Here is a 25,599-nt window from a genome sequence, read left to right as displayed (position 1 = left end):
CACGACTTTTTCAATTTCAGTTGCGATGTTATTACATTTTTTGCATTTCAGGAGACGATATGTACTCGTAGTTAGTATGATTGCCGTACTGAGTGCCATACCTACATAAGAGCGCTGAACTTGCCCTTGTCAGCTTGTTTTTTTTTTTCACTGGTATGTGTTGCTGGCCGCTGTAGTCAAAGGGTTATATACAACTTTTTGCAAGGAACGCGATGAATTGCCAAATGAAATGTGAAATGTCATAACTGGGAACTTGGTAAATCACCTGAAATCTTCGTCAGATTATTTTTCGGATGGTCGTAGTAATATTAACTTGGTACAAAATCCATTTACGAAGCATTCATAGATCTTCAGAATACTTCGACATTGAAACACACCTTTGAATCTGTGTCTCTGAAAGAGTTTTGGGTTAGTGTTAAGAGTAAATATCATGAAGTCGCTAAAAATGCCATCTTAACTTTGCTTCCTTCTTTTACAACGTACTCTGTCAACAGGGTTTTCAGCTTACACTTATACAAAAAACAATTTCAGGTCGAAATTAGATGCTACCCCAGAAATGTGCATACAGCTTTCAGACATTATATCGAACTACTATGTTATACAATACTTAATTAATAACAGTGAAACAATTTCATTCTCTACATTAAGTTTTAGAGTATGTTTATTATTTCTAGTAAAAGTTTTTATTTATATAGAAATTGCACTGCCTTTGACTTTTAGTAATTTAATGTGGGGTTCCATAAAATTAATGGGGTTTAGTAAGGGTTCTATCATCTTAAAAGTTTAAGAACCCCTGTCTTTTAGCACCTTCATTAGCCGCAGCTCTAGCAAGAAGCCAGTTGTACGAATCGGTTTCTGGGAAAACGTATATTTTTTAAATCCCGCGCTTAACTCTTACATGAACAGATCGTTTTAATCAAATGTTAGAAGACAATTCAAGAAACTTCAATAAAGTATATTTACTCTAACAGCCGATTTCACCAGCAATTTAAGTGGAAAATTGTTTTTTATTTTCTGTCAATTTCCACATAAAATTCAAAAAGTTAAAATAATTTTTTCACTTAAATTGCTTTCGTGACATAGGCTGTAACTGCCGCAGAGTTAATTTTTACAAAATGTTTTAGCATCTGGTTTTATTACGGCTAGCCAATATATTCCATACTCACCTAAATTTCCTCATAAGCACTTGGTAAAATTATTAAACGAAATGGAAATCGTTTCATTCTTTATTTCAAAACTATTACAACAATCTAGTTTTATTCATATGCACTTTTATTAATGATTGCTTATTATTTTACTAAGCTTACAATTGCCGTTATAAAATACTACATCAATTCAGTTTTAATATAATAGTAATATAATATGTATGTATTTCTTTTTATTTTATTAATCAATAACGAATTGAATTTACCCATCATTTGGGCATCAAAGTAATTGTAGTTATTTTATTACTCATTGCAATAAAATAAAACAATAAAAATATTGAGGAATCATGTTCGATTAAAAGAAAACAAATATTTAAATTGAGACCATTTAGAGAGATCATTAACGATGGTATTTATTAACTTTCCTCATGTAGACATTGAACCTTTTGAAATAATTGTAAAATACTCGAAAACCAAATAAACAAAATTTGCTTAGTTCTTCCATTTTAATGATATCAGATTAGCGATAGTGAAACTTACATAAAAATAACAAGCGGGTGGTCAACAGATTCACACTGTTGTCATAATGCGAAGTTTTTCGAAATGAAATTAAATACATTTTTTCTTCTGAGCAAACAATATGCATATTATGTATTTAAAATTTGTTATTCCAACATCTATAATTTTATATTGTTATTTTTTGTTCCATTAGCGGGTTAAAGACATACAGGTCAAAGGCATTTCATCACAGGAATGAAGCAACAAAAATTTTATTTGGCAAACTTAACAATTCTAAAGACACGCATAGGAAGAAATACAGCTAACAATAGATATTTTCTTTGGGTTAAAAATAAAACAGAAAATAATAATAGTAGGGAAGGATCACAGCATAGTCTATTAGGTAATACATACATACTTCTTTTAAACCGGTTTGCGTTATAAGTTTAAAATACACATTTATGTATTAATAACTTTTAGGTGGTTTAAAATAAATGAATCATGTGAAAACATCTTTAATAGATTTACATGTATGTATATAGTTCGAATTTCAAAATCATATATCGTCGTTTAAAATACAAAACGCATATCAAGATACAGCAAACCGGCACATATGACGTTATCGAAATTTTACAGTGGAGAGTAAAAATTGTGTTTGTTGTTGTTTTAACAGCATGCAAATTCCCTAAAGAGTTTTGGGAAGTGTTGCTGGAGTGACGGTCCTTGGCCAGATATAAATCTGGGTCGTTCCGGTTACCTAGACCCGACTGCCGTGGGTCTTATTTCAAAACGGGTTTCTCTTTTATAAAGCAATCCCATTTCAGGCTAGTTACAAATCGCTATTTTGGTACGAATAGATAAGACCAGCTGCCAGGTGCTTTCTGTGAGCAAAACTCATTTTTGGTATAAATTTCAGTTACGCGGTTTTGGAGAACGACGATTAGCGGTTTTGAACTTTAAACGACGATATGTACAAAAATATGTATGCAAGTATGTATATAAGTGTGTATACAGCTTTACAAAAACCTGACTAACTCAAAACTGTGCCTTGCACAATCGTGTTTTCTTTTGTTCTGTTAATGACATTTAGTACGTCTACTGTAAAAGTACAGTTAATGATTTTCAGTGAGCAAACACCTAAGGACTTTCAAGATATTTGGATTCATAAAATCAGTACACATTTAGGATTTACAAACATTTTTGTTTTTAAATGTAAAATGCTCTTGATTAGTGTTAATTTGCTATTTTTGCACATTCATACAATCGCGAATCAAGTGTTATATGATATCTGTATTTATATGTATATTTATATGTATATATATATATACCTACATTCAATTAAGTATCTTCTTATCGTTTGCATGATATTCATTAGTAATTATCTCTTAACTAGTTTATATTGGGATTATAAGTAAGTATATATGTATGTATAGTAGGTATGTAAATATGTATAAGAGGTTAATTAGTTAGAAAATACATTGATTGTGTGCTCGTATAATTCCCTCATCAATTATATGTTTGTAAGTGGGTTAATAAACCCTTACACAAATATTTGCTTGTAATAGTAAATTTTGATAGCTATCGATAATGATCATATACATACGCAGGTGGATATTTTTTTGTGTGGTAGTATTGATATGGGTTATATTGTAATTAGGAATTAAAAATCAAAAAAAGGAATTTTTCCGCCAAAGCAAGTCCTCATACAAGTTTAAAAAATTCATCGATGATCAAGATAATTATCGCTTAAAACTATAATCCTAAAAAAACTAAAAAGCTTTTAAATAAAAACTCACTGAGAAAATTTAAAGTAATTCTAAAGTTTAGAGTACCGTTTGGAGCCTTCGTATTTGGCTATTTTTTAGGAAACAAGAAAGTAAACTACTTGAAAAGTTAAGTCCGCAGATACTCAAGTCTCTACTGCATTCACAAGTTGAGGCAACAGCCTAACAGGAAGTGTGACGAAGAAGAAAGAGCTTGCTTCTGCCCGCGTTTTAAAAGTCCTTGCAGTCGGAACAAGACCTGGGCATAAATCACGTTACTTTGAAACGATTGTTGTTCAAACGATACTGATAAAACGTATGTTTATGCAGATTTTTTAAGCTTGAGGTGTTTTGTCTTCTGAGGGGATTTTTTTTCCAAAAAATCCTTTAAGACACTTGGGGTGTTCACAGTTCGTTCCAAATTGTGTCTGAAAATGTAGACGTCTACATTTTGAGACATCTTTAGCATCAAACTGTGAGCACCCCTTTCTAGCAGTCGTCGCAAAATCGTCTCAAAACTTTGCTGGTATTGCCAGACATTTCTTCTTTGCGTGCTTTTTTATATGTCGCCTTTCGATTTTGTTTCTGAAAAATTGTAATTATTTAACTTAATTACCAATTCCTAATATTTGCTATTTCTTTTCCTTGATTTGTTTCTTTTCATCAGAAATTGCGCTCAAATTAAATGCAAATACAGAAAACGTGCCCAATAAATAAAAAAAATGCGATTAGTATTGCCATAATGCAACCCTGCTGCGAGGTTGCAAAATGTAGACGCGTAAAAAACATACCTTTGAGTGTGACAAAATGTAGACGGCGTCGTTTTCCAATTTTGTATGGGAAACAACAACACCACAGATTTTACGGTTAGAAAACGTCTTAAAATGTAGACGTCTACATTTTGAGACACTATTTGGAACGAATTGTGAACACCCCAACTATTTTTATGCACAAAAAACTCCATTTTGGACGAATTTTCAAATCCGCCCAGCTCACGTAAATCTTAATATTTTTCTGAAATATTTTCGATGAAGTTTTCAAATATACTAAATTTTGTAATTGCTGTGGAAAAACCGCAACTTTTTTTGGTGATGCAGTCTAGAATATATATGTAAGTCCCCGAATAAAAAGTCGGGGGGAATTTTTTGATCAAGACCCAAAAGAAAACCTAAGCATTGGCTGGTTAAGTTTAGTAATTTTATGAGTGATTTTTGTACTCTTTGTAACAAACACAATTTGAATGTAGCTCTTATTAGCCACCGGCTTGCCCACCCCTGTTATAAAATTACAAAGGATTGACCGAGGACGCGTTCCGGTTTTGGTTCAAATCAACACGAGAACAAAATGTATTGTCAAGAACGTTCCCACAAAAGATCCAAACGGTAAAAAAGGTATTGAAATTAGTTTGAACGGGAACAAAATGAGAACAAAAGGCTCGGGAACGTTTCCGCAAAGAACAAAATGCGAAGAAAACTCTCGGGAATGTTCTCAAAAAGACTAAAATGTGAAATCAAACTCTCGAGAACGTTCCCAAGAAGTACAGAATGAGAACGAAATTTTCGGGAATTTTTCCAATGAGAAGGGGTGTCTGCGTGTGCTTATGAAAAATCGTTTCAGTTGGGACAATGATTGTTAATTTTAAGCCAGAGGAAAGATGGATCATTTTAACTTTCAGATCGTTTGTTAATAGGGTGGACTATCCATGTATGGAACAAATTTTAATTTTCTGTGCTAAAGAAAAAAGTTCGTGTCTTAAGTTGGCTTAATTCTCGCGAATAGCTCAGAGAAGATTTGGTCCCGTTTCATTATCTTCCCAAACTGTTCTACGAGAGAAAGTTCCTTAGACGTCTGTTACCGTTTTGTTCTTTACCAGAACATTCCGGAGACTTCTGTTCCCATTTTGTCCTCTTAAAAAAGTTCCCGAACATATTGTTTGCATTTTTTTGCTTCGGGAACGTTCCCGAGCGATTTGTTCTTATATAATTCCCGTTGAGAACGTTCTCGTCAGTTTTATTCTCACTTTCGTCCCTGTGGAAACACTCCCAAACGCTTTTTTCTCATTTCGGTTTGGGCTTTTAAGCAAGTTTTTAACAAAACTACATGAGCGACATTTAGTTTCGACAATACCTTTTGTTCTCGGTCCCTGGTACAAAGTAAAATTTCACAGTGCCCAAACCAAACAGGTTTCACATGGTTTCACATCAAAAATAGTTTTTAGTCTTAAAGTTCCCGTTGTTACAAAAAACTACTACTCAGTCAACTAAAGCTCACTTTTACAAGGCTTACATGCCTAAAGTCTAATTAACGGTGGATTTGTGAAACATACAAATATTAATACAAGCATATAGTATGTTTTTTTTTGGAATTGTTTAGACAATAAGTAGTCTATAAAAAGTGGACAATTGTAAAGATAATTTATTTGTGGAATGAGTGACATCGATTGTGATTTATTACATACTTGTTTTTGTATACTCTTCCTTCTTATAGCTAAACGTTTTGTTTAAGTTATAGCTTATTTATGTATGTATGTTGTTGTGCAAATTAAATGCAACATTTGAGCCGCACTTGTGCTTGGAAAACCGTTGAGTGGTTGCCTGGAAACTATGTATGCATATATTTCCTCTTACTTAATTTTGCTTAATTATTACGGCAATCATTTATTTAATATCTAAGTGTGTATGTTTTAGGCGACAGAAGAGTAAATCAGCGTTGGTTGGTAAGTGAATAGAAAAGTCGGAAAGTCGGCAATGGGACACTTGTAAATGGTATTTATGTATGTCAAACTATTGTAAGAACTAGTATGTTTCGAATGTCATATTTTTCACATTCGCAAATGCGAATGTTAGAAATAACGTTAAAAAAGCTATAATCAACTTAAGTCACCGTTTTTATTACTTGAATTTTTTTTTTTAAATTATTAGAACATAGAACGAGAGCTTAACCTATGCAGAGTTTAAATTATTTCTAGGTTGCTTATAAGACTTTTAGCAGTACTTGTTGAAGGCCCATCAATTTGCTTGATATGCTACTTAACCGTTTAGCGCCTGAAGCTAAAAGCCGGTTATTGTCCGCATGCTGGTTAGAAAGACTCATGAACGAAAGACACAAGATCACGCCTTCCCGAAAGAAAGAAAAAAGTTATTTTCTAGCTGTTGAAATCTCGACGCCATCTTTGTTGTAAGAAGTAAACAACGAAGAAAACAAAAAAAACGCGTATTGTTGAACGCATGAATAATCATTTTTATTATGCAAATTCTTCTGTAAATCATGTCGATGTGTTAAATTATTCTTTACCTTATGTGTGCACACGTTGTCACAAGCGAAAATTAAGAAAATTGCAGTAAAAAGCCACCACCAAATTGTAAACAAAGAACAAATGTAAACAAACGGCTATTGTAAAAGTCGCCCAACTTTTTTCCTAAATGCGATTATAACGGGCTACTAAGAAGAAGGCGTGATCTTGTATTTTTGGTTCATGAGAAAGACTTAGAGCCATTTCAACAATATTAGAGTGAACTCTCTGCCCATGTACACATTCACATTCGTATCATTCGATGGGAATGCGAATGTGTAAAATGATGCGAATCATTCACATAACGAATGGGAATCCAAATATTCGCAACTTCCCTGGTAGGAACGCTTAATAATACACATACATACATACCATACATATATAAATACCAGGGATGGAATTTAAATATTTGAAATGAGGCCGCAATCGGATAAAAAATGTGCCGCAATATAGATGAAAGGGCCGAATATTGGAAGGTTGTTTCCCCATTTTAGCTTTCTTGAAAACCTAAACATTTCAGACCATTTATTTGCTTAAAAATTCGGGGATGGCAATAGACTACTGTGTCAAATATATAAAAATGAGAGAAAAATATATATTTTTAATAACATCGTAGAAATCAGTCTTAACCATGCTTCCTTGAACTCGAAAATTGGAAAAGATATGATTGAGTTTTTGAAGTTTCCATGAAGCAAGAGTTAAGAACTCAACGAAATAGTTTCTTAAAAAACTTATTGAAAAAAAGATAAAGAATAAAAGCCGATTCTGCATAAAAATATTTAAAAAATTCTTCAACGAAATCATAATGAGATTTTTGATGCTGCTTTTAACTTTTTTCAAAGATTGGTTTAAGAAAAACTTGAATAAGTGGGACCAAAACTATTTCGATTTAGATTTATGAGGTATCACAGGTTGGTATTTCCCCATTTTTTTATTTTTTGCAAAATTTAACTCATTCACGTCCCTTTACCAATAGAAATAAAAGAATAAATGAAAGAGAAAATACCTTTCCAATAATACCTCATAAGTGTATATCGGAATAGTTTTGGTCGAGTTATTCAAGTTTTTCTTACACCAATATTTGAAAAGAGTTAAAAAAAGTATCAAAAATCTCATTATTACGATTCCGTTGAAAAATTTTTTTTTAATGTATTTATACAGATTTTTTAGGCTTGAACTGTTTTGTCATCAAATTATTTAAGAAACTTTTTATTCATAAAAAACTAAATTTTTGGAAGTATTTTCAAATCGGTTCAGCTCACGTAAATCTTAATATTTTTTCGAAATATTTTGGTGCAAGTCTTAAAATTTAATAGATTTTATAATTCCAATGGAAACACAATACCGATTATTTTTTGTATGGGGAGCGAGGCAGTCTAATATACATACGTTGGAAAGCAGAAAAAATTTAAATTTTATTAGCATAACCATATTTTTTATTCTAAGTACGCAAAGGGCCGGGTGGCATTAAAAAGAGAGAAAATAGCACGATTGTGCATACTTTTCCAGCCCTGGTAAATACATAGGTACATATGTATGTACTATATTATATGCAAAATTTTCCTGTAAATGCTTTTAAATTGACCAAGTTGCCCTAAGTTTAATTATATCAAATTATGTTAAACAATGCAAAACTTGCAACTCCTTATTTACATACATACGTTCCCTGCCCGAAAATTTCGACTTCTCCATCCACTTGCCTTATTTATGAGACTCCTTAAAGCAATGGAAATTATATTATTGGCAATGTTTTCTTCTTACTCACACGCATATGTATGTAGTATTTCTTCACATTCATGCATACAATTAATGCTTATCTGCTTCCGTTTCCTGTTTCTCAACTGCATCAGCTTCCTTCTTCCCATCCTCGACAGGTGTATCAACGCTTTCAATACCTTTCTCTCCGTTAATTTCTTCTTTAGTTGCCTTAGCAGCAGCGATGTCACCATCTTTTTGCTTCTTGTCGCTCTTTTTCTCCTTGACGTTTGCGTCCTTCTTCTTACCATCTGTGCCATTTTCTGTAGCTGGTGCTGTCGCTGATGATGCTGCACGCTTAGCGCGCAACTTGATGCGTTGCGCCGGTCCAGCAGCCGTGTTGGCACAGTTGCAGATGGCATCAAAGATGCGCACCACCAAACCGCGCGCACGATTCACCATTTTTCCATTCTTTAAATCTGGTATAGTAAAACCTTTGTATGTCAAGTATTGTGTGGTTGTGCGTTTTTTTTATTTAAGTACATATGTGTGTGAGGCATAATTTGCATTATTTTTAAGCGATTGTTTCAATTTATTGAGGTTTGATGGGGGTGCAGAGCAAAAAGGTGAAAATTGCGAAAAAATACAGCATTAGCATTTAAAATCATACATGCAACAAAGGACAAGCACAAACAACAATTGAAAAAAAAAACGAATACTACAAACAACAGCAAGACTTAATAGCCGCTTCAAGAGCTTGTAAAAATCACTCATACGCCACACTATCGTTTGTCATGCGTTTCTAACGAGCTTCAATTGATTTGATGATGCCAGTACTTTGTCTACATTGTGATCAATATTTACCAAAATATAATTAGTAGCTTTCAAATCATTTAAAGTTTGTAGCAATTAGTTTTTGTCGCCTAACGCTGTAACTGTTTACTTGCTATTTTAATTACCCGATAATGCATTTCAGATTGTTGCACTTAAAAAAATAGTATCGCTGAAAATCCACTTATAATCGCTTGGTATATCATTTCAAAATTTCTTTAACTTTTTTAAGTAAAATAAAATAAAGAATGTAATAGTTTTACTGTGCGTGATAAAAGTTAGAATGCTGAGACTATTTGTAAATCTAACGAACAATTAGAGATCTGGAATGATCATTTGACCTATCTACATACATGTACATATGTATATGTACAGTGCAGTCCACCGCCTCCAAAATGGAGCGACATTTTTATTGAAAACTCAAAAATTAAACCTACCAAATCAAGAGTGCTCTATCATCTGGTGGTACATCGACCTTGTTCAACCTCTAAATGACCTTCGAACTTCAACTCGTTCTGAACTTCTTAAATTAGTAAAGATACTTTTTATTGGAAAGCGGTAATTTTAAATTACCAAGCCGGGGATGGTCTATATTTTGGTCGTATTACCGACTTTCGGCTAAACAGACCGGAAGTCCAGTCTAGAAAAAAATGTCCGACATTATTTTTGTTCGCAGAATCCGGATCGACAATAAAATATGCGTGTCTAACTAAAAAAAGGACTTCCGGTCAGTTTAACCTAATTCCGGTCGAAACCGAGACGCGGAAATACACCAAAAGATAGAGCATCCCCGATTTGGTAGGTTATTCAATAAAAAGTATTTTGCTTCAATTTTACAGGGGTGGACTGGTGGTCTAGGACACGGCTTATCTGTACATACATATCATCGTTTAAAGTACAAAACCGCGTATCAACAAAATGCAAAACCGCGTATGTGAATTATGTAAATTATCTTCTAGAGAGTAAAAACACTTATATTTCAAAATGGTTCTCTTTTTAATAAAGCGATTGCATACCTGGCCAGTATATTTCAGGACGAGTGGATAAGGATTGAGCCAAGAGCTTGTGTGGGCAAATCCAATTTTTTGCAGCTAATGCCAGTTACGCGGCTTTGCAGAATGACGATACGCGATTTTGTACTTTAAACGACGATATGTATACATATTTACGCCTTTCATATGCAGTATATGGCCTGGTCAAATTTATTTACCAATGGACTGACCTCAGCATTGCCATTATTCAGCCCATATTAACTGTGCCGACATCGCTAGTCTGAACATCGACATCGTTAATCTGAATTAATCCACTTTAACAAGACATCCTATACCTTATGCGATGGTGCGATTTGAAATGCCCTAAGGTAAAGGGCGTACCAACCAAGCTCATTGAGCTTTACCCCATGCCGAGTCCTTCTTGAAGGACAAATGGCCAGCAGCAGTATTTTGTCCTCTCTCTTATTAAATATTACCTTGGCTGTTGCAATGCGAGATGCAACATGAAGAGGTAAAATAATCGGATTGGGCCTACTTGAGCGACTTGAAGGCTAAAAATACTTGGATGACAGTTGCGTTTTAACTGAGAGGCCTTTAGATATTCAAGCTAAACTCCACGCTATAGTGTCTCACGCTGGCAAGGAAAAAGCAAGCATTTGGAATGGTTAAAGGCATCTGATGATCCTAATGATTATTCAAATTTACAAGGCTCCGGCTATTTAACTTGAATTTTAAATCTGTCCTTCTCTATGGATGTCTCCAATCTGTCATCAACCATTGCCGCCGAAAGATTCCACTCATTACCTGACTCGAGGTCATTCCCAACCAATTACTGTGGGCGCTTATACAACAAATTTTTAAGACCAAGTGGTCTTGGATTGTCCACACGCTACGTAAGTCAGCTGATTGCATCGCAAGAAAAACTATCGACTGGAATCCATCTGGCCAAAGACGAGTGGTGAAATTCATTTAGCAAGCAAATTCGAGCTTTCCCTAACCTTAATAACGAAAGGCCCTATCTAATTTTGTTACAGAATTCAAAGTTGTACAAAAGTCGGGAGGTACACATGAAAAACGATATTTCATATGTTTATGTATCTTATACCACACATTCCCAAATTTCATAATAATTTTATTCCGTGTACTGCGTCCTAAGAAGATTATAAAAGTAACTGAACCTCGCAGCGGCGAATCATGAGTTTTTAGGCGGTTATACGATTAGTTTCTCTACAAAATTTAAAGATTATAAAAAATTGAATTATTATTAAAGATTATAAATATTGAATAACATACGGAAATGCTTTTTGGTTTGAATATAATAAGAAATTTTCTACCGTTATTAGCGTGTATTATAGGTGTTAGTGCGGTGAGTGATATTACATAATGTTGCAAAACTACCTACAAGATTTAAGTTTACAGAAATCAAAATTGATGAAAGTAATTAAATAGTGTTGAAAAAATTGTGCTTTTGGCAAAAATCAAGATTTCAACATATATTAAGTAATAAAAACGTTGTTAAAATGCTAAAATTAAATTTTCCTCATTCGTTTTGCAAAAGTTTTACAAATGATATCACTAAAAACGGACGGATTAAAATATCAGCAGGAACAAAATAACAAAAGTACCAAAACAAAACCGATTGCCAGATATTTTTTTTCGCTACCATAATAAAAAAAAATAAAAAATTGGCGAACACTGAAATTCTTGGTGGTTTAATTGCGATTAAAAGCGGTTGAAGACTTAGTATTTATGGTCGTTTAAAAAACATATTAAAGGGTTTAAATATAATGATTTAAATCAGGGACACGATGTTCCATAACGATTACTAGGTGAGAAATATTTTTTATTTTGCCGATAAGAGTTATAACCCAAACCCAACGTTTACTTTTTAAGTTGCCTGATAACTGTAATATGTTTTCCGTCGCCAATAAGAGTTTATTTTTTACGTAACACCGTTTAAACACCGTCTTGAAGATTTTTTAAATCGGACAAAATCACGCCTTCTAGAAATATCGCCAGCTTTGAGCTTTCGAAAATTATCGGTTTTTACCAAGGAATGAAACCGAAACCGTAACCGTTTAAAACCGTTTCGTTTTTCAAAACCGAAACCGTAACCGTTATCTTGACTTGAAAAGCAACGAAACCGAAACCGAGACCGTTTGAAGCACAGGTTTCAATCGGTTTCCAGAAATTTATAAAAATAATAAATAAACATTTCTTTTAAATAAATGATTTATTTAACCAAAATTAGCCATACTTTGCTAAAATTCTTGTTAAGTAGTAAATAAGTAAGGCAAAGTAACTTTTCGCAAAATGCTACTAAAAAGATGCCTAATAAACTAAATCTCCGACCTGGCATTAGTTATTTGGAAAAAGTCATTTTAGTTTCCAATTTCACATGTATAGATTTAAAGCGCACAGAAATGAAGGGGTTTCATAATTATTTAGTAAATATTTGACGAAAATAACAATTATATTTTAGTTTTCATACATCTTCAATTTGACAGCAAAAAGGAAACATTTAAGTGAATCAGCAAAAACTGTGTATCTGGTGATGACTTTGTTGCTGTGAATCGATAATCGATTAATTATCACCCCTATTGCAAGTGTCGACTAGTAGTAGATAAACGACTCTAATTCGATTATCGCTTTTCCATGGTAATGTGAATGTCGATTTCTCGTTAAATAAGCGACTGTGAATTGTTTTTTATCGCTCATCCTATTGTTTGTTTGTAGAAGGATGAGCCACTACAAACCAATCACACGCACTTATTGAACGAGAAAACGACTTCGAAAATACCACGGATAATCGATAATCGAATAATGCTGGATTTCTACTAGGCATTAAATGGCAATAATGACAAATGACAAAGTTGGGCTTTAAAAAATACTCGTGTCATTATGCTAAAAAAATTTTCATTATGATTATTTCCATATGGCATTTTTTTAAATGGCATATATTTGCTGTCATTTCAATGCCTAGTGGAAATTCGGCATAACAGTCATGGGAGTGCAATGGGGTATAGTCGTTGCGCTGGGTATGCAGTTACAGTTGCATGGCTATACTCAATCCCGACTCTTGCGTCCTCATTCGCGCACTCTGGGCAACGTGAGCAACCCATGTGCAAGATGCGGTAACCAATCCTAGTGGAGCCTTGGGTCACGGCAGAAAGAGAGGGAGCTTCGGTGGGGCCACTCCGACCTATTCGGTTTAAGGGCTCACTAAAGTCTGCAGCGTCTGTTCACCAGTAGGTGCGGCTGCAAGCGGGTGTCTGCTTGGAGCGACCGGCTCGCTATATAAACGTGTATTTGGTTGCGAAACCACTCCCGACCCAGCAATGGATTGTGCGCTGTGAAGAAACCAGGCAAAGCCTCGGATGAGACCCCCCCTTATGATGACGACCACGGAAAACGTTTAAAGGACTACGATTTCAGGGCATGCACCTGGAATGTCCGGACCCTTAATGGGGAAGATGCCTCTGCCCGGGTGGTTGATGTCCTCGTAAGGACAAAAGCTGACATCACCGCCATCCAAGAAATGTGTTGGACGGGGCAAGACAAGCAATGTCTGGGGCCTTGTGACGTCTATTACATCTGCCATGTAAAGGAGCGCAAATTCGGAATTGGATTTGTGGAGGGAGAGAGACTTCACCCCGGTGGACGAGCGTCTAGCCAGAATCCGCGTCAAAGCGAGATTCTTCAACATCTCGCTCATCTGCGCCCATGCCCCGACGGAAGAGAAGGATGAGGCATCCAAGGATCTCTTCTATGAGCGCTTGGAGCGCACGTACGAGCGCTGCCCCCGTCATGATATCAAAATCGTGCTTGGCGACTTCAATGTCAGGGTGGGCAAGGAAGGGATCTTTGGAACCACCATCGGAAAATTCAGCCTCCACGACGAAACGTCCGACAACGGATTTAGGCTGATCGAGTTCGCCCGGGCCCGCAACATGGTTGTATGCAGTACTAGGTTCAAGCATAAAAAGATCCATCAAGCTACGTGGCTGTCTCCGGATCGAAAAACGAGAAACCAAATCGATCATGTTGTGATAGACGGAAGGCACGCTGCCGACAGGAAGAATGCCCGAAAATTTTACCAAAGAGTTAGGCGACTTACGGAAGGTTTCAAGGCCAGGGCGTACTCCTGTAAGAACAACAATGGCGACCTAGTAACCGATGTTCAGAACATATTTAAATTATGGAGGGAACACTTCTCCGCCCTACTGAATGGTAGCAGCACGGAAAGTTGTGGGGAAGAAAAACCCGAGCCCGTAATCGATGATGACGGAGTCGACGTTCCACCGCCTGATTATGACGAGGTACGAATAGCAATAACGCGGCTGGAAAACAACAAAGCTGCTGGAGCTGACAGCCTGCCAACTGAGCTATTCAAGTACGGCGTCGAGGAATTGATATGGTGCATTTATCAACTTTTGGTCAGAATATGGTCAGATGAACGCATGCCCGACAACTGGAATTTAAGTGTGCTCTGTCCAATCCACAAGAAAGGTGACCTCGCCGTTCGCGCCAACTACCGCGGGATCAGCCTTCTAAACATAGGTTACAAGGTACTGTGTGAAAGACTGAAGCCCAACGTCAATGAACTAACTGGGCCTTATCAGTGTGGCTTTAGACCTGGCAAATCCACCTTATACCAGGTATTCACCATACGCCAAACCTTGGAAAAGGCCCGCGAGAAAAGGATTGACACTTACCACCTATTTTTCGACTTTAAAGCCGCTTTTGATAGCACTAAAAGGAGTTGCCTATACGCCACTATGTCTGAATTTGGCATCCCCTCAAAACTCATACGGCTATGTAAAATGACGTTGAGCAGTACCACCAGCTCCGTCGGAATCGGGAATCATCGGTATCAAAAGCCGCGAAGTCTGTTCTGCCTTTTCCAAGTTGGATTAGGAAGCAAAGCGAATGGGTCTGGTGGTAATCGAGGACAAGACGAAGTATCTCCTGTCATCAAACAAACACTCAGCACTTCGCGCCTGGGCACCCACGTCACTGTTAGCAGTTACAATTTCGAGAAAGAAGAGAATTTCGTTTATTTGGGAACCAGCATTAAAACCGGTAATAATGTCAGCATGGAAATCCAATGCAGAATCACTCTTGCCAACAAGTGCCACTTTGGACTGAGTAGACAATTCAGGAGTAAAGTCCTCTCTCGACGTACGAAAACTACGCTCTACAAGTCACTCATCATGCCCGTGCTGGTATATGGCGCAGAAGCATGGACAATGACAACATCCGATGAGGCGGCTCTTGGAGTGTTCGAGAGAAAAATTTTGCGGAAGATTTACGGGCCCTTACGCGTTGGCGACGGCGAGTACCGCAGACGATGGAACGATGAGCTTTACAACGACATGAACATAATGCAGCGAATTAAAATACAGCGGCTCCGCTGGCTTGGCCATGTCGTTCGAATGGACAGAGCTCCAGCTCTGAAAGTATTCAACTCGGAACCCGCTGGTGATAGCAGAGGAAGAGGGAGGCCCCCACTGCGATGGAAAGATCAGGTGGAGAAGGACTTGGCTTCACTTGGCGTTTCCAATTGGCGTCAGTTGGCATAGAAGAGAAACGACTGGCGTGCTTTGCTGAACTCGGCCAAAATCGCTTAGGCGGTTACAGCGCTAAATAAGAAGAAGAAGAGTCGACACTCGCAATAGTGGTGTATATTTTAGTGTTAATATCATCAGTGAACTGTAATTTTTGATTCTCTTTCCGTGTGAAAATCACACTTACTTATTTGTATTTATATCAAATATTTACCTATCATCAACAACCCTCATTATATAACAAATAATATAGTAAACTGATTTCTGCATTTAGATCTAGGCATATGTGGTGGAATATGGTGTATAATTGATTCAGAAATGTTTGCTATATATAAATTAAAGTTAATCACAATGTTTAATTTCGCCAAAAACAATCTTTGGACGGTACATATTTATTTAATAAATTATTATTTTTTTATCAAACTTGTTTTCGTTCTTTTATTCCAAAACCTAAACCGGAACGAAACCGAAACCGAAACAAATTTTGAAGAACGAAATCAAACCGAAACACTGGTGAAACCGAAACCGAAACCGGAACGTTATTTTGAATCGGTTTCATTCCTTGGTTTTTACTTATGTCTAACTTTTAAAGCATTTACCGAATAAGATTCACTTAAGAATTTATTGTTTTCTCAATGGATTTCAAACAACTTGATGATGTGTGTTCAATTTAAAAAATTACGTTTTTTTCAACGTTGAATTCCGGTAGAAAATATTTTGTTTCTTTAAGGCGACTTATCCCTAGAAATGGGCGGAGAAATTTTAGGAATAAAGTTGACAAAACGCAGATTTTATTGCGGATTTCTGCAGAACATCCCTGCGCTAACAACATTTGTTCTGCAGCTGTTTTAAATCGAAGAATCTTCTAGAAATTGGCGTGGAAATTATAGGACCAAAGTTAAGTAATTTAGATTTTATTGTGAATTTCAGCCGACTATCTATTCGCTAACCACGTTTGTTCCGGAATTTGTTTGGAAGAGAAGAAAGTCTTTTTTTTATGTTATTGCAAATGGGTGAGTATTCAAACAATTTGCCGAATATGAAGGGCTAACCCGACCATGGACTTCAAAGAGTAGCTTACGCACTTCACTGCACGTTCGCATTTTATTAAATTTTTAAAAATATCAATAACATTGTCTTAGCTTAAGTAGTAGTGTTGAAATTTCTGTTCAGTTTATGATATAAGCGTTAAGGCATTAGAGACGGGCTGGCGTAATCGAGATTCTCTGGCTCTCAGCCACTGTGATACCTCTGGAGCATAAGTTCTCCTTTTCTAATAAAATCAGTTTAAACCACAATTTTATGTGAGACCCAATTTCCCAAATCAAAGATCTTTTAGAGCTTTATAAAACCATTTAGAAAATAAGCGGCATTATAGCGAATTCCATTTGAATAAATATTCCCAAAAACTATAAAGCAAAACAAAAAAAAAAAACAATTTTATCCAATTCGTATTTTTTTAACCGACTTCACCAAAAGGAGAAGGTTATCAATTCGTCGTAATATATATATATATATATTTTTGTATGTATGTTACCGCATAACTTTGGACTACGTTAACCTTCTTCTTCTTCTTCTTCTTCTTCTTCTTTATTGGTGCTGTAACCGCCTAAGCGATTTTGGCCGAGTACAAAACAGCATGCCAGTCATTTCTCTTCTGTGTTAACTGACGCCAATTGGAAATGCCAAGTAAAGCCAAGTCCTTCTCCACCTGGTCTTTCCAACGCAGAGGAGGCCTTCCTCTTCATATGTTACCATCATCGCGGCCCGCGTTGAATATTTTCAGAGCAGGAGCGTTTTTGTCCATTCGAACGACATGGCCAAGCCAGCGGAGCCGCTGAATTTTAATTCGCTGCTCTATGTCCATATCCTTGTAAAGCTCATACCGCTTATCGTTAAATCGTCTGCGATATTCGCCATCACCAACGCGTAAAGGTCCGTAAATCTTTCGCAGAATCTTTCTCTCGAAAACTCCAAGAGCCGCCTCATCAGATGCTTTCATTGTCCATGCTTCCGCGCCATACACCAGCACAGGCATGATGAGTGACTTATAGAGTGTGATCTTTGTACGAAGAGAGAGGAGTTTACTTCTCAATTGCCTACTCAGCCCAAAGTAGCACTTGTTGGCAAGAGTGATTCTCCGTTGGATTTCAAGGCTGGCATTATTATTGGTGTTAATGCTGGTAACCAAATAAACGAAGTCGTCTACTTTTTCAAACTTGTAACTGTCAACAGTGACGTGGGTACCAAGAGGCGTATGCTCTGACTGTTTGTGTGATGACAGGAAATACTTCGTTTTATCCTCGTTCACCACCAGACCCGTTCGCTTTGCTTCTCTATCCAATCCCGAGAAGGCAGAACAGACGTAGCCCTTGTTTTTACCGATAATATCGATGTCGTCGGCATACGCCAGTAATTGTACGCTCTTGTAAAGTATTGTGCCTGAGCGGTTCAGTTCTGCGGCTCTTATTATCTTATCCAACATCAGATTAAAGAAATCACACGAAAGAGAGTCCCCTTGTCTGAAACCTCGTTTGGTATCAAACGGCTCGGGGAGGTCCTTCCCTATTCAGACGGAGCTGGTGGTATTGCTCAACGTCATTTTACACAGCCGTATTAGTTTCGCGGGGATACCAAATTCAGACATCGCGGCATAGAGGCAACTTCTCTTCGTGCTATCGAAAGCGGCTTTGAAATCGACAAATAGATGGTGTGTGTCGATCCTATTCTCGCGGGTCTTTTCCCAAGATTTGGCGTATTGTGAATAACTGATCTATGGTGATTTTTCCAGACCTAAAGCCACACTGATAAGGTCCAATCAGTTCGTTGACGGTGGGCTACAGTCTTTCGCATAAAACACTCGATTAGACCTTATTGTTGGCGCGTATGGCGGAGTCGCCTTTCTTGTGGATTGGGCAGAGCACACTTAAATTCCAGTCGTCGGTCACGCATTCATTTGACCATATTCTGTATACGAGCTGATGCATGCACCTCATCAGCTCCTCGCCGCCGTACTTGAATAGCTCGGCTGTCAGGCCGTCAGCTCCAGCAGCTTTGTTGTTTTTCAGCCGCGTAATCGCTATTCGTACCTCGTCATAATCAGGCGGTGGGACAGCTACTCCATCAACATCGACTGGAGACTCGGGTTCGTCTTCTTTACTACTTTCAGCGCTGCTACCATTGAGTTGGTTATACAAGTGTTCCCTCCACAATTTAAGTACATTTTTTCTCTGCGGCTTCTTAACATTCCTCATCGTACCAGTTGTTCTTTCGGGCTCGCTGAAATCCAACTACTTCTACGGCGGCGCACACTGGGGCCAAGCGTGCTCAAAATTCAATTTTGAAAAAATAGTTTTTGGACAAACAAAAACGCAGCTTTATTCCCTATTAAATTCTTCATTTAAAGCTAAGTTTTCAGCCTTCTATCGTTTTTCGGCTAGGAGATATGCGTGTCCAAGCTTGACAAATTTGAACAAAAAACTGGTTTTTTCAAAACTTTAAAATTCAAATGTGCAATTCGAATTGTTACTGTAAGAAAGTGGTATTATATTTCGTTATTTTGTTTTTTGCATTACCTCAAATGAAGCTTATTTATTCTTTTGGTGTGTTTTGTTTGAAATTATGTGTTTTAAAAAAATTATGATTAACAAAAAACTAAACTTACCTCTGTTTTTTGCAAGTGTAATTTTCAAAATCACTTTTTTTTAATGCTCAAAGCGCTTTTAAATTTGACAGTACTGCAATAAAGTATGTTCCTTCTTTACTAAAAATCCGGATTCAAAACCAAAAGCACTTTGCGCATTTTTGAATAAAATGGTTTTAAAAATTTCACTTTTATTTTAATTAAACACAAAAACATATACTTCTGGTTAACTTTGATTCTGTTTCATTTCGAACTTAAACTGTTTTTTAGTTAGAGGTTGCTCAATGAATAAAAGGCGGATTTAGTTCTAACGAGGACTTAAAAATCTTTAGTGAGAAGCGGATTTAGTTCGAATAAGGACCTAAAAAACTTTAGATCTATAGTAGGAAAACGGGCCGCGCTGACAATTTAGGAGATTGTTAGTTTCATTAGACCCTCTGATTACTTGCTCGCACTTGTTGCCAGTGGTCACCAACCGGAGATCTTTCTTTGCTGAAGCAATGGAGTTTGTAGAACTTGAAAGGAATTATATTAGTTGAACGGGGCTTGGATGGGATTTAGATTCCGACTATGAAGAATAAGTCACAGTTTTCATTATATAGTGCTTATCATAACTATAAGACACCCACATATTGAAAAGTTTTGACTATTTTTTATTATTATTTAAAATTAATTATTTTTTTTTTATAAAAATATAGTTTATTTCTTAACAAAAATCGAATAAATCTAAGCTTCAAACCTCGTAAAAATATCGATGTTTTTAATTAGATATTTAAAAAAGATTTTGAGTGCAAGTCGGAAGTAGCTAGGACATGCCGTTGATTTTTGGCAAATTTTTTTGTGAAGGTGTCGCTCATTTTCTACAAATAAAAAAATCGTCGGACATACTTCGTATGGAAATACGTAAGTCCTAGCTACTTTAAAGTTGCTCTTTATGTACTACAATAAATGGGTTACAAAACTGCATACTCAAAATCCTTTTAATAGTGCTCATCATACCTATAAGACACCCACATATTGAAAAGTTTTGACTTTAATTTTATTAATCGACTTCAAAAAAAGGAGGAGGTTATTAGTTCGTCGGGATTTTTTTTAATGTATGTTACCGCATAACTTTGGACCACGTTAACCGATTTCCATAATTATTTCTTATCGGAAAGGTGGTACCTCAAGGGTGGTCCATTGTGCTTTACAATTAAAACGTAAATTTGTATTACATTTTAACTTAGCTTTAATTATTGCGAATTCATTGATAAAGCTATCCTCAAATCGAAAGGACTCGTATTAAAAAATTGGCCATTAATGGGTTAAAATATGGTCATCAATGCGTTAAGTCAAAGTCGTAAATGGGTTAAATTATTTATAATTTGCACAATAATAAAATCGAATTAACTTAACATAAGATATTACAAAAACCTGGGTCACCAACATGATTCAATAATAAAAGGTTTGCTCAAAAAGCAGTTTTCTCGCTCCCTCTTGACAAAATCGGCTCCCTTAGCAAAGCATTGTGTGTGGGTTCGTGTGTGTGTGCAAAGCTTTTGTAAGGGAGCTAAGGGAGTGTCAAAACTCGAATGTCAATAATGAGCAAACCTTTAATTAATTATTGAATCATGGGTCACCAATGGGTTAATGCATGATCAATAATGGGTTAATACGTCAAAAATTTACTCTTAAAAAGTAGTTCAAGCGAGTCTAATGGAAAGAAAATGATTTCAGAATTTTGAGCACCCGCTTATATGGGGCGGCCCCAGTGTGCGGCGGTACTTAATGATCGGGAAATGTGGTTCCACTGCTCGCGTATGTCGGATTGGTGAAGAGTGCTCTCAGAGAGCAGGTGTGTGAGTCGAGTGGCGAATAAATTAAATGGGTCATCTCATGATTCAATAATACAAGGTTAGATAATTATTGACAGCTGCGGTTTGACACTCCCTTACAAAAGGTTGCATTTGCGAAAGACAGAGAAAGGGCAAGAACGCATTCCCTTGTTGCGAAAATGGTAGTAGAAAAGTACGCAAAGTAGGCAATTAGTAGTGAAATTCCTTTTGTAAATTCTAATGTATTTGCAGGAAATCTGGCATTTTAAACGAAATATTGAACGTAATATTGATTTACCTACGTGAATTACGTAATTTATATGCTATTTAGCTGTATAAAAAATGCAAAATGACTCAAAATTAAAATAAGACTACTATGAAATTGATGTAAACATCCAATGCTTATGTTTTCATCAGTTAAATATGCTTCATACGCATCAACAAATAAACATATTGCACAAAAGCTTATACTTTTATTTCACACCAAAGCTACACTGTTTCCAAGTAAATTTGCAAAGAAGCAACACGGTGCCACTGCTAAGGGAGCGGTGCGAGAGAGACAACTGTCAGTTTATCGAACCTTGTATTATTGAATCATGGGGTCATCTGTTGTGATTGCAGCTTTTCGACGTTAAGCTTTCCTTGCATTGTTTGGCGCACATTTTTTGCTGCACAGAGGCGGGTGCGTATCTTGGCTACAACAAGATAGTGATCCGAGTCGATGTTTGGCCCTCGGAGTGTACGTACGTCTAATACGCCTTCCGTTTATCACAGCATGATCGATTTGGTTTCTCGTTTTTCGATCTGGAGACAGCCATGTAGCTTGGTGGATGATCTTATGCTGGGGCCTAGTACTACATATTACCATGTTTCGGAGGCTGAATTTTCCGAAAGTGGCGCCAAAGATTCCTTCCTTGCCCACCTTGGTATTAAAATCGCTAAGCACGATTTTGACATCGTGTCGGGGGCAGCGCTCATATGTACGTTCCAGCGCCCATAGAAGAGATCCTTGGACGCCTCGTCCTTCTCTTCAGTCGGGGTATGGGCGCAGATGAGGGAGATTTTGAAGAATCTAGCTTTGATGCGGATTGTGGCTAGACGTTCGTCCACCGGGATGAACGCCAGTACTCGGCGACGGAGTCTCTATCCTACCACGAATCCAACACCGAATTTGTGCTCCTTTACGTGGCAACTGTAGTAGACGTCGCAAGGCTTTACGCTTACTTTTCCTTGCCCCATCCATCGCATTTCTTGGATGGCGGTGATGTCAGCATTTGTCTTCCCGAGGACATCAACCAGCCGGGCAGAGGCACCGTCCCCATTAAGGGTCCGGATATTCCAGGTGCATACCCTTAAATCGTCATCAAAAAAGGAGACCCCGATCCGAGGCTGTTTGTTCTTTTTCATTGGGCGGGGTTTTAACGTCCCAACGACCCAAACCCAGCGTACGCGAAGTTTTACGCCTTCGCACTTTAGCTCGCTCCCAAACGGGTGTTTGGTTGCTACCCAGAGGATACGTGGATATAAATATCCGGACGTTGTAAGCTGCGATTTGAACCGTACGCACAAGAATCACTTCTGGCTACTCCCAGGTGAATGGCAGTCAAAAGTTTTGCACTTCTGCGCACGGAACCATCCTACGTGGACCACGTTAACCGATTACTATAATTCTTTTTTTATGAGAAGGTGTTACGTCACAGGTTAACAGATTTTAATACAAAAACGGACGTAAATGTGCCAAACCATTTTTTCCTAATTGTGCAATGAGTTAGTTCGTTGCTATCGGATATTTTTCAATAATTAACGTTTGCAGTTAGGTCTGGGGTGATAAGTTATTGCTTCTTTGAAATTTGATATACAAATAACCTCATTTTATTTCTACATACATACATTCCAGGTAACAATGCAACAGTTCGAGACTTCATTGGATATGATGCGCAATGGTTGTGCTCCGAAATTCAAAATTCCAGTCGAACTACTAGACCGTTTAAGAGATGGTGACTTTGTGGAAAACAATTCTGAATTGAAAGTAATGTAGAATAAAAAATCATATTGAAATCAAGTGTAACGTTTTTGCTAATAATTTTTATTTATTTGTAAATAAAAAAGTGTTACACCAGATGCGTAGCACAACTAGCAGGAACGGTAAGTTGCATTTAACGAAATGTATATTACATACATTCATTTCTATCAATGAATTCCTTATTTTATTTTATATTGCGCGTATATCTATTGTGCATAACTATGTACATATATTCTAGATGTACATATGTTTATGTTTTGTAGCCATGTATGTATTTACGTAGAGATACATATCGTTACTTTCATAGAAAGGTCTATCATATATAAGGGTAATCAAAAAAACTTTATAAAACTTTAATGACCTTATTCATAAAAAATTAAGTAGCTTTAAAAGAGGTTTAGAAACTGAGAAATTTATGAAAACGTTATTTTATAAAGCTCTTTAAACCTGCTTTATTTTTTATGAATGAGGCTATGTTTTTCGGTTACAAATTCCTTCAAAACATTGTTTTTTATTATTGATTTATTGATGTAGTAGTTGTCTTTAAATTCTAAAAACGGTATGAGTTAGGGGTTTTACATATTATAGTAACGATATATTCCTATGTATCGCTACCCTCATTTATAAACTCCCTATATAAGATATTTAGTTTTCTATTATATGAGATAAAAAAACATTAAAATATTGAAATTCTTTACGCACGAACTTTTTTTTTCAAAGCGCTGTAACTAATTTATCGATTTAGTAATTGTTTATAAATTGTATTCGATTCTTTAGAGATGTCTTCCAAAATATGCATGAATGAAAATTAGTTAAGGGCATTCTACTATATTGAGGTAACGATATAAAGGCTCAAATATCTATTTTTTTCGCTTCCAACATTAAAAATTATGAACTCCTCAAAATTGTCGTATGTGTGCAATCATGATCATCTACTTTCGTCTAACATTCTATTTATAGTTAACTAAGAAGGGTGATTTTAGCGTGCAAAAAGCGTTGGCACAAATTCCAATTATATTACCACCTGAGATGCAGGACACAGCCAGGGAAGCAATGAACGCTTGCAAGGAAGTGCGTAAGTACAAATCAAAAAATAATATTAGTTTCTTTGAAATTACAAAGATAAATATTAATTTTTCTATCAAATATACTCATGCCATCCTATATATTATATTTTGCAGAAAAAAACTACAAGGAATCGTGCGAGCGTGTTTTCTACACAACGAAATGCGTGCGTGACTATGCTCCCGATACTTTCAAGTTTCCATAATTTTGTGCAATTGTTTTTGTATTTGCTATGTAAATATATGCATACATATGTAACGTAAATATATCATTTTAATTTTAAGTTAAACCACACAAAACAACAAAATGAATATTTGGCTAAACTTACTCTGACGCGTTTTTTCCTTTGGCTGCAATATAAGAATATAAAGAAGCAATTTTTTTTTTATCGGCACACAGTAATTTATATTAACCCCCAATTGTAAACCATTTCCTTTTTCAATGTGTGTTTTTCTTGAATCCTTTACCTGTTGCAAAGTTTTGTCATTTTTCGAATCCTGCTGCTTCACAGCCTCAGCCTCGGCCTTTTGCAGCACATCATCAATAAATTCTGAGACTACTTCCATATTCTTCGAGTCCTGTTTGAATTCGTCGATACGTGCATCCAGTGGCTCTGCTTCAGCCTCAATTTTATCAATGCTATCTTCACCAGCATCTGTTGGGGCCTCCGCTGTGGCTACATCACCAGCAAAATGTGCGCGCATTACAATTGTATTTTCAATAAACTTATGATTTATAAATTTAATTGTTGGCTAATTCACTATTTTAAGGCGAAATTTTAATATTTCTTTGTTGAAAAGCTTGTCCTTTGTTCAGATTTAAAAAATTTTGTATCTACTCACTACGGTTTTTCTTGTGCGACTACAAAGCGAACGAGCACATTTGTTAAAATCTGCCATGTATGTGTGTGTATTTGTATGCCTGCGCTAAATTTGTAAGGGTGTGTAAGTCTGATAACACCCAAGTACTGGATGTGTGATTGTAAGGCTGGTTGGTTGACTTGGTGGGAGGGTGGTTGGTTGGAAATAGACAACAAGGTGCAATGCAAATTGTGCCACCACGCCCGACATAGCTCAAGTGGCGAATATTTAGAAACGGTGAAAAATCAATGAACTTACTGTCTGCGCTTTAATATTTCGGAAAGCAACAAAAACATGTTGAACGGGTAAAATTAATAAGCGGTAAACGGTTGATCGGATTCGAAAAACACAAAATTGTGGCTAACGGAAAAATTATACATATTTTCATAATATGCATTAATAATAATA

General features: G+C 36.4%; 2 protein-coding genes across 7 annotated transcripts in view; one reads left to right on the top strand and one right to left on the bottom strand.

The window, feature by feature from the left end:
• Positions 1-24,653, top strand: part of LOC118738796 (general odorant-binding protein lush) — a 26,821-nt gene extending 2,168 nt beyond the window's left edge. The window contains exons 1-5 of one of the 3 annotated variants that reach the window (XM_036469781.1): positions 169-408; positions 23,141-23,272; positions 23,353-23,388; positions 24,227-24,341; positions 24,448-24,650. In XM_036469781.1, coding sequence (XP_036325674.1) covers positions 23,147-23,272; positions 23,353-23,388; positions 24,227-24,341; positions 24,448-24,536 — 366 coding nt within the window. In that variant the 5' untranslated portion in view covers positions 169-408; positions 23,141-23,146 and the 3' untranslated portion in view covers positions 24,537-24,650. Of the gene's footprint in view, positions 1-168; positions 409-11,432; positions 11,583-23,140; positions 23,273-23,352; positions 23,389-24,226; positions 24,342-24,447 lie in introns of those variants that run through there. The other 2 variants (XM_036469779.1, XM_036469778.1) reach the window with 2 other exon arrangements.
• Positions 5,804-25,599, bottom strand: LOC118738794. 4 transcript variants are annotated; one of them, XM_036469774.1, is made up of 4 exons: positions 24,799-25,597; positions 24,660-24,681; positions 8,464-8,887; positions 5,804-6,007 (listed from the first exon to the last, which is right to left on the bottom strand). In XM_036469774.1, exons 1-3 carry the CDS (start codon positions 25,033-25,035, stop codon positions 8,505-8,507), a joined length of 642 nt encoding a protein of 213 aa, XP_036325667.1. In that variant the 5' UTR covers positions 25,036-25,597; the 3' UTR covers positions 5,804-6,007; positions 8,464-8,504. The 4 variants fall into 4 exon arrangements, with proteins under 4 accessions (XP_036325667.1, XP_036325670.1, XP_036325668.1 ...); XM_036469777.1 differs by lacking the exon at positions 5,804-6,007 and having other exon boundaries at positions 8,070-8,887; positions 24,799-25,007; positions 25,174-25,599; XM_036469775.1 differs by lacking the exon at positions 5,804-6,007 and adding an exon at positions 8,070-8,414 and having other exon boundaries at positions 8,503-8,887; positions 24,799-25,598.

Source organism: Rhagoletis pomonella, unplaced genomic scaffold, assembly GCF_013731165.1.
Source record: "Rhagoletis pomonella isolate Grant_MI unplaced genomic scaffold, Rhpom_1.0 Rhpom_scaffold_00005, whole genome shotgun sequence".
NCBI classification, from domain to species: domain Eukaryota; kingdom Metazoa; phylum Arthropoda; class Insecta; order Diptera; family Tephritidae; genus Rhagoletis; species Rhagoletis pomonella.
Note: the sequence above shows the minus strand (reverse complement) of the source record. Positions and strands in the feature narration are given on the sequence as shown.

Bases quoted from the DNA above. Each gene is read 5' to 3' on its own strand.
- LOC118738794 (XM_036469775.1), bottom strand. From the start codon at position 25,035: ATGCGCGCACATTTTGCTGGTGATGTAGCCACAGCGGAGGCCCCAACA. The intron at 24,682-24,798 runs GTAAAGGATTCA...CTTATATTGCAG, and splicing joins ATGACAAAACTTTGCAACAG to CCAAAGGAAAAAACGCGTCA. The intron at 8,888-24,659 runs GTAAGTTTAGCC...TGACATACAAAG, and splicing joins AAAGGAAAAAACGCGTCAGA to GTTTTACTATACCAGATTTA.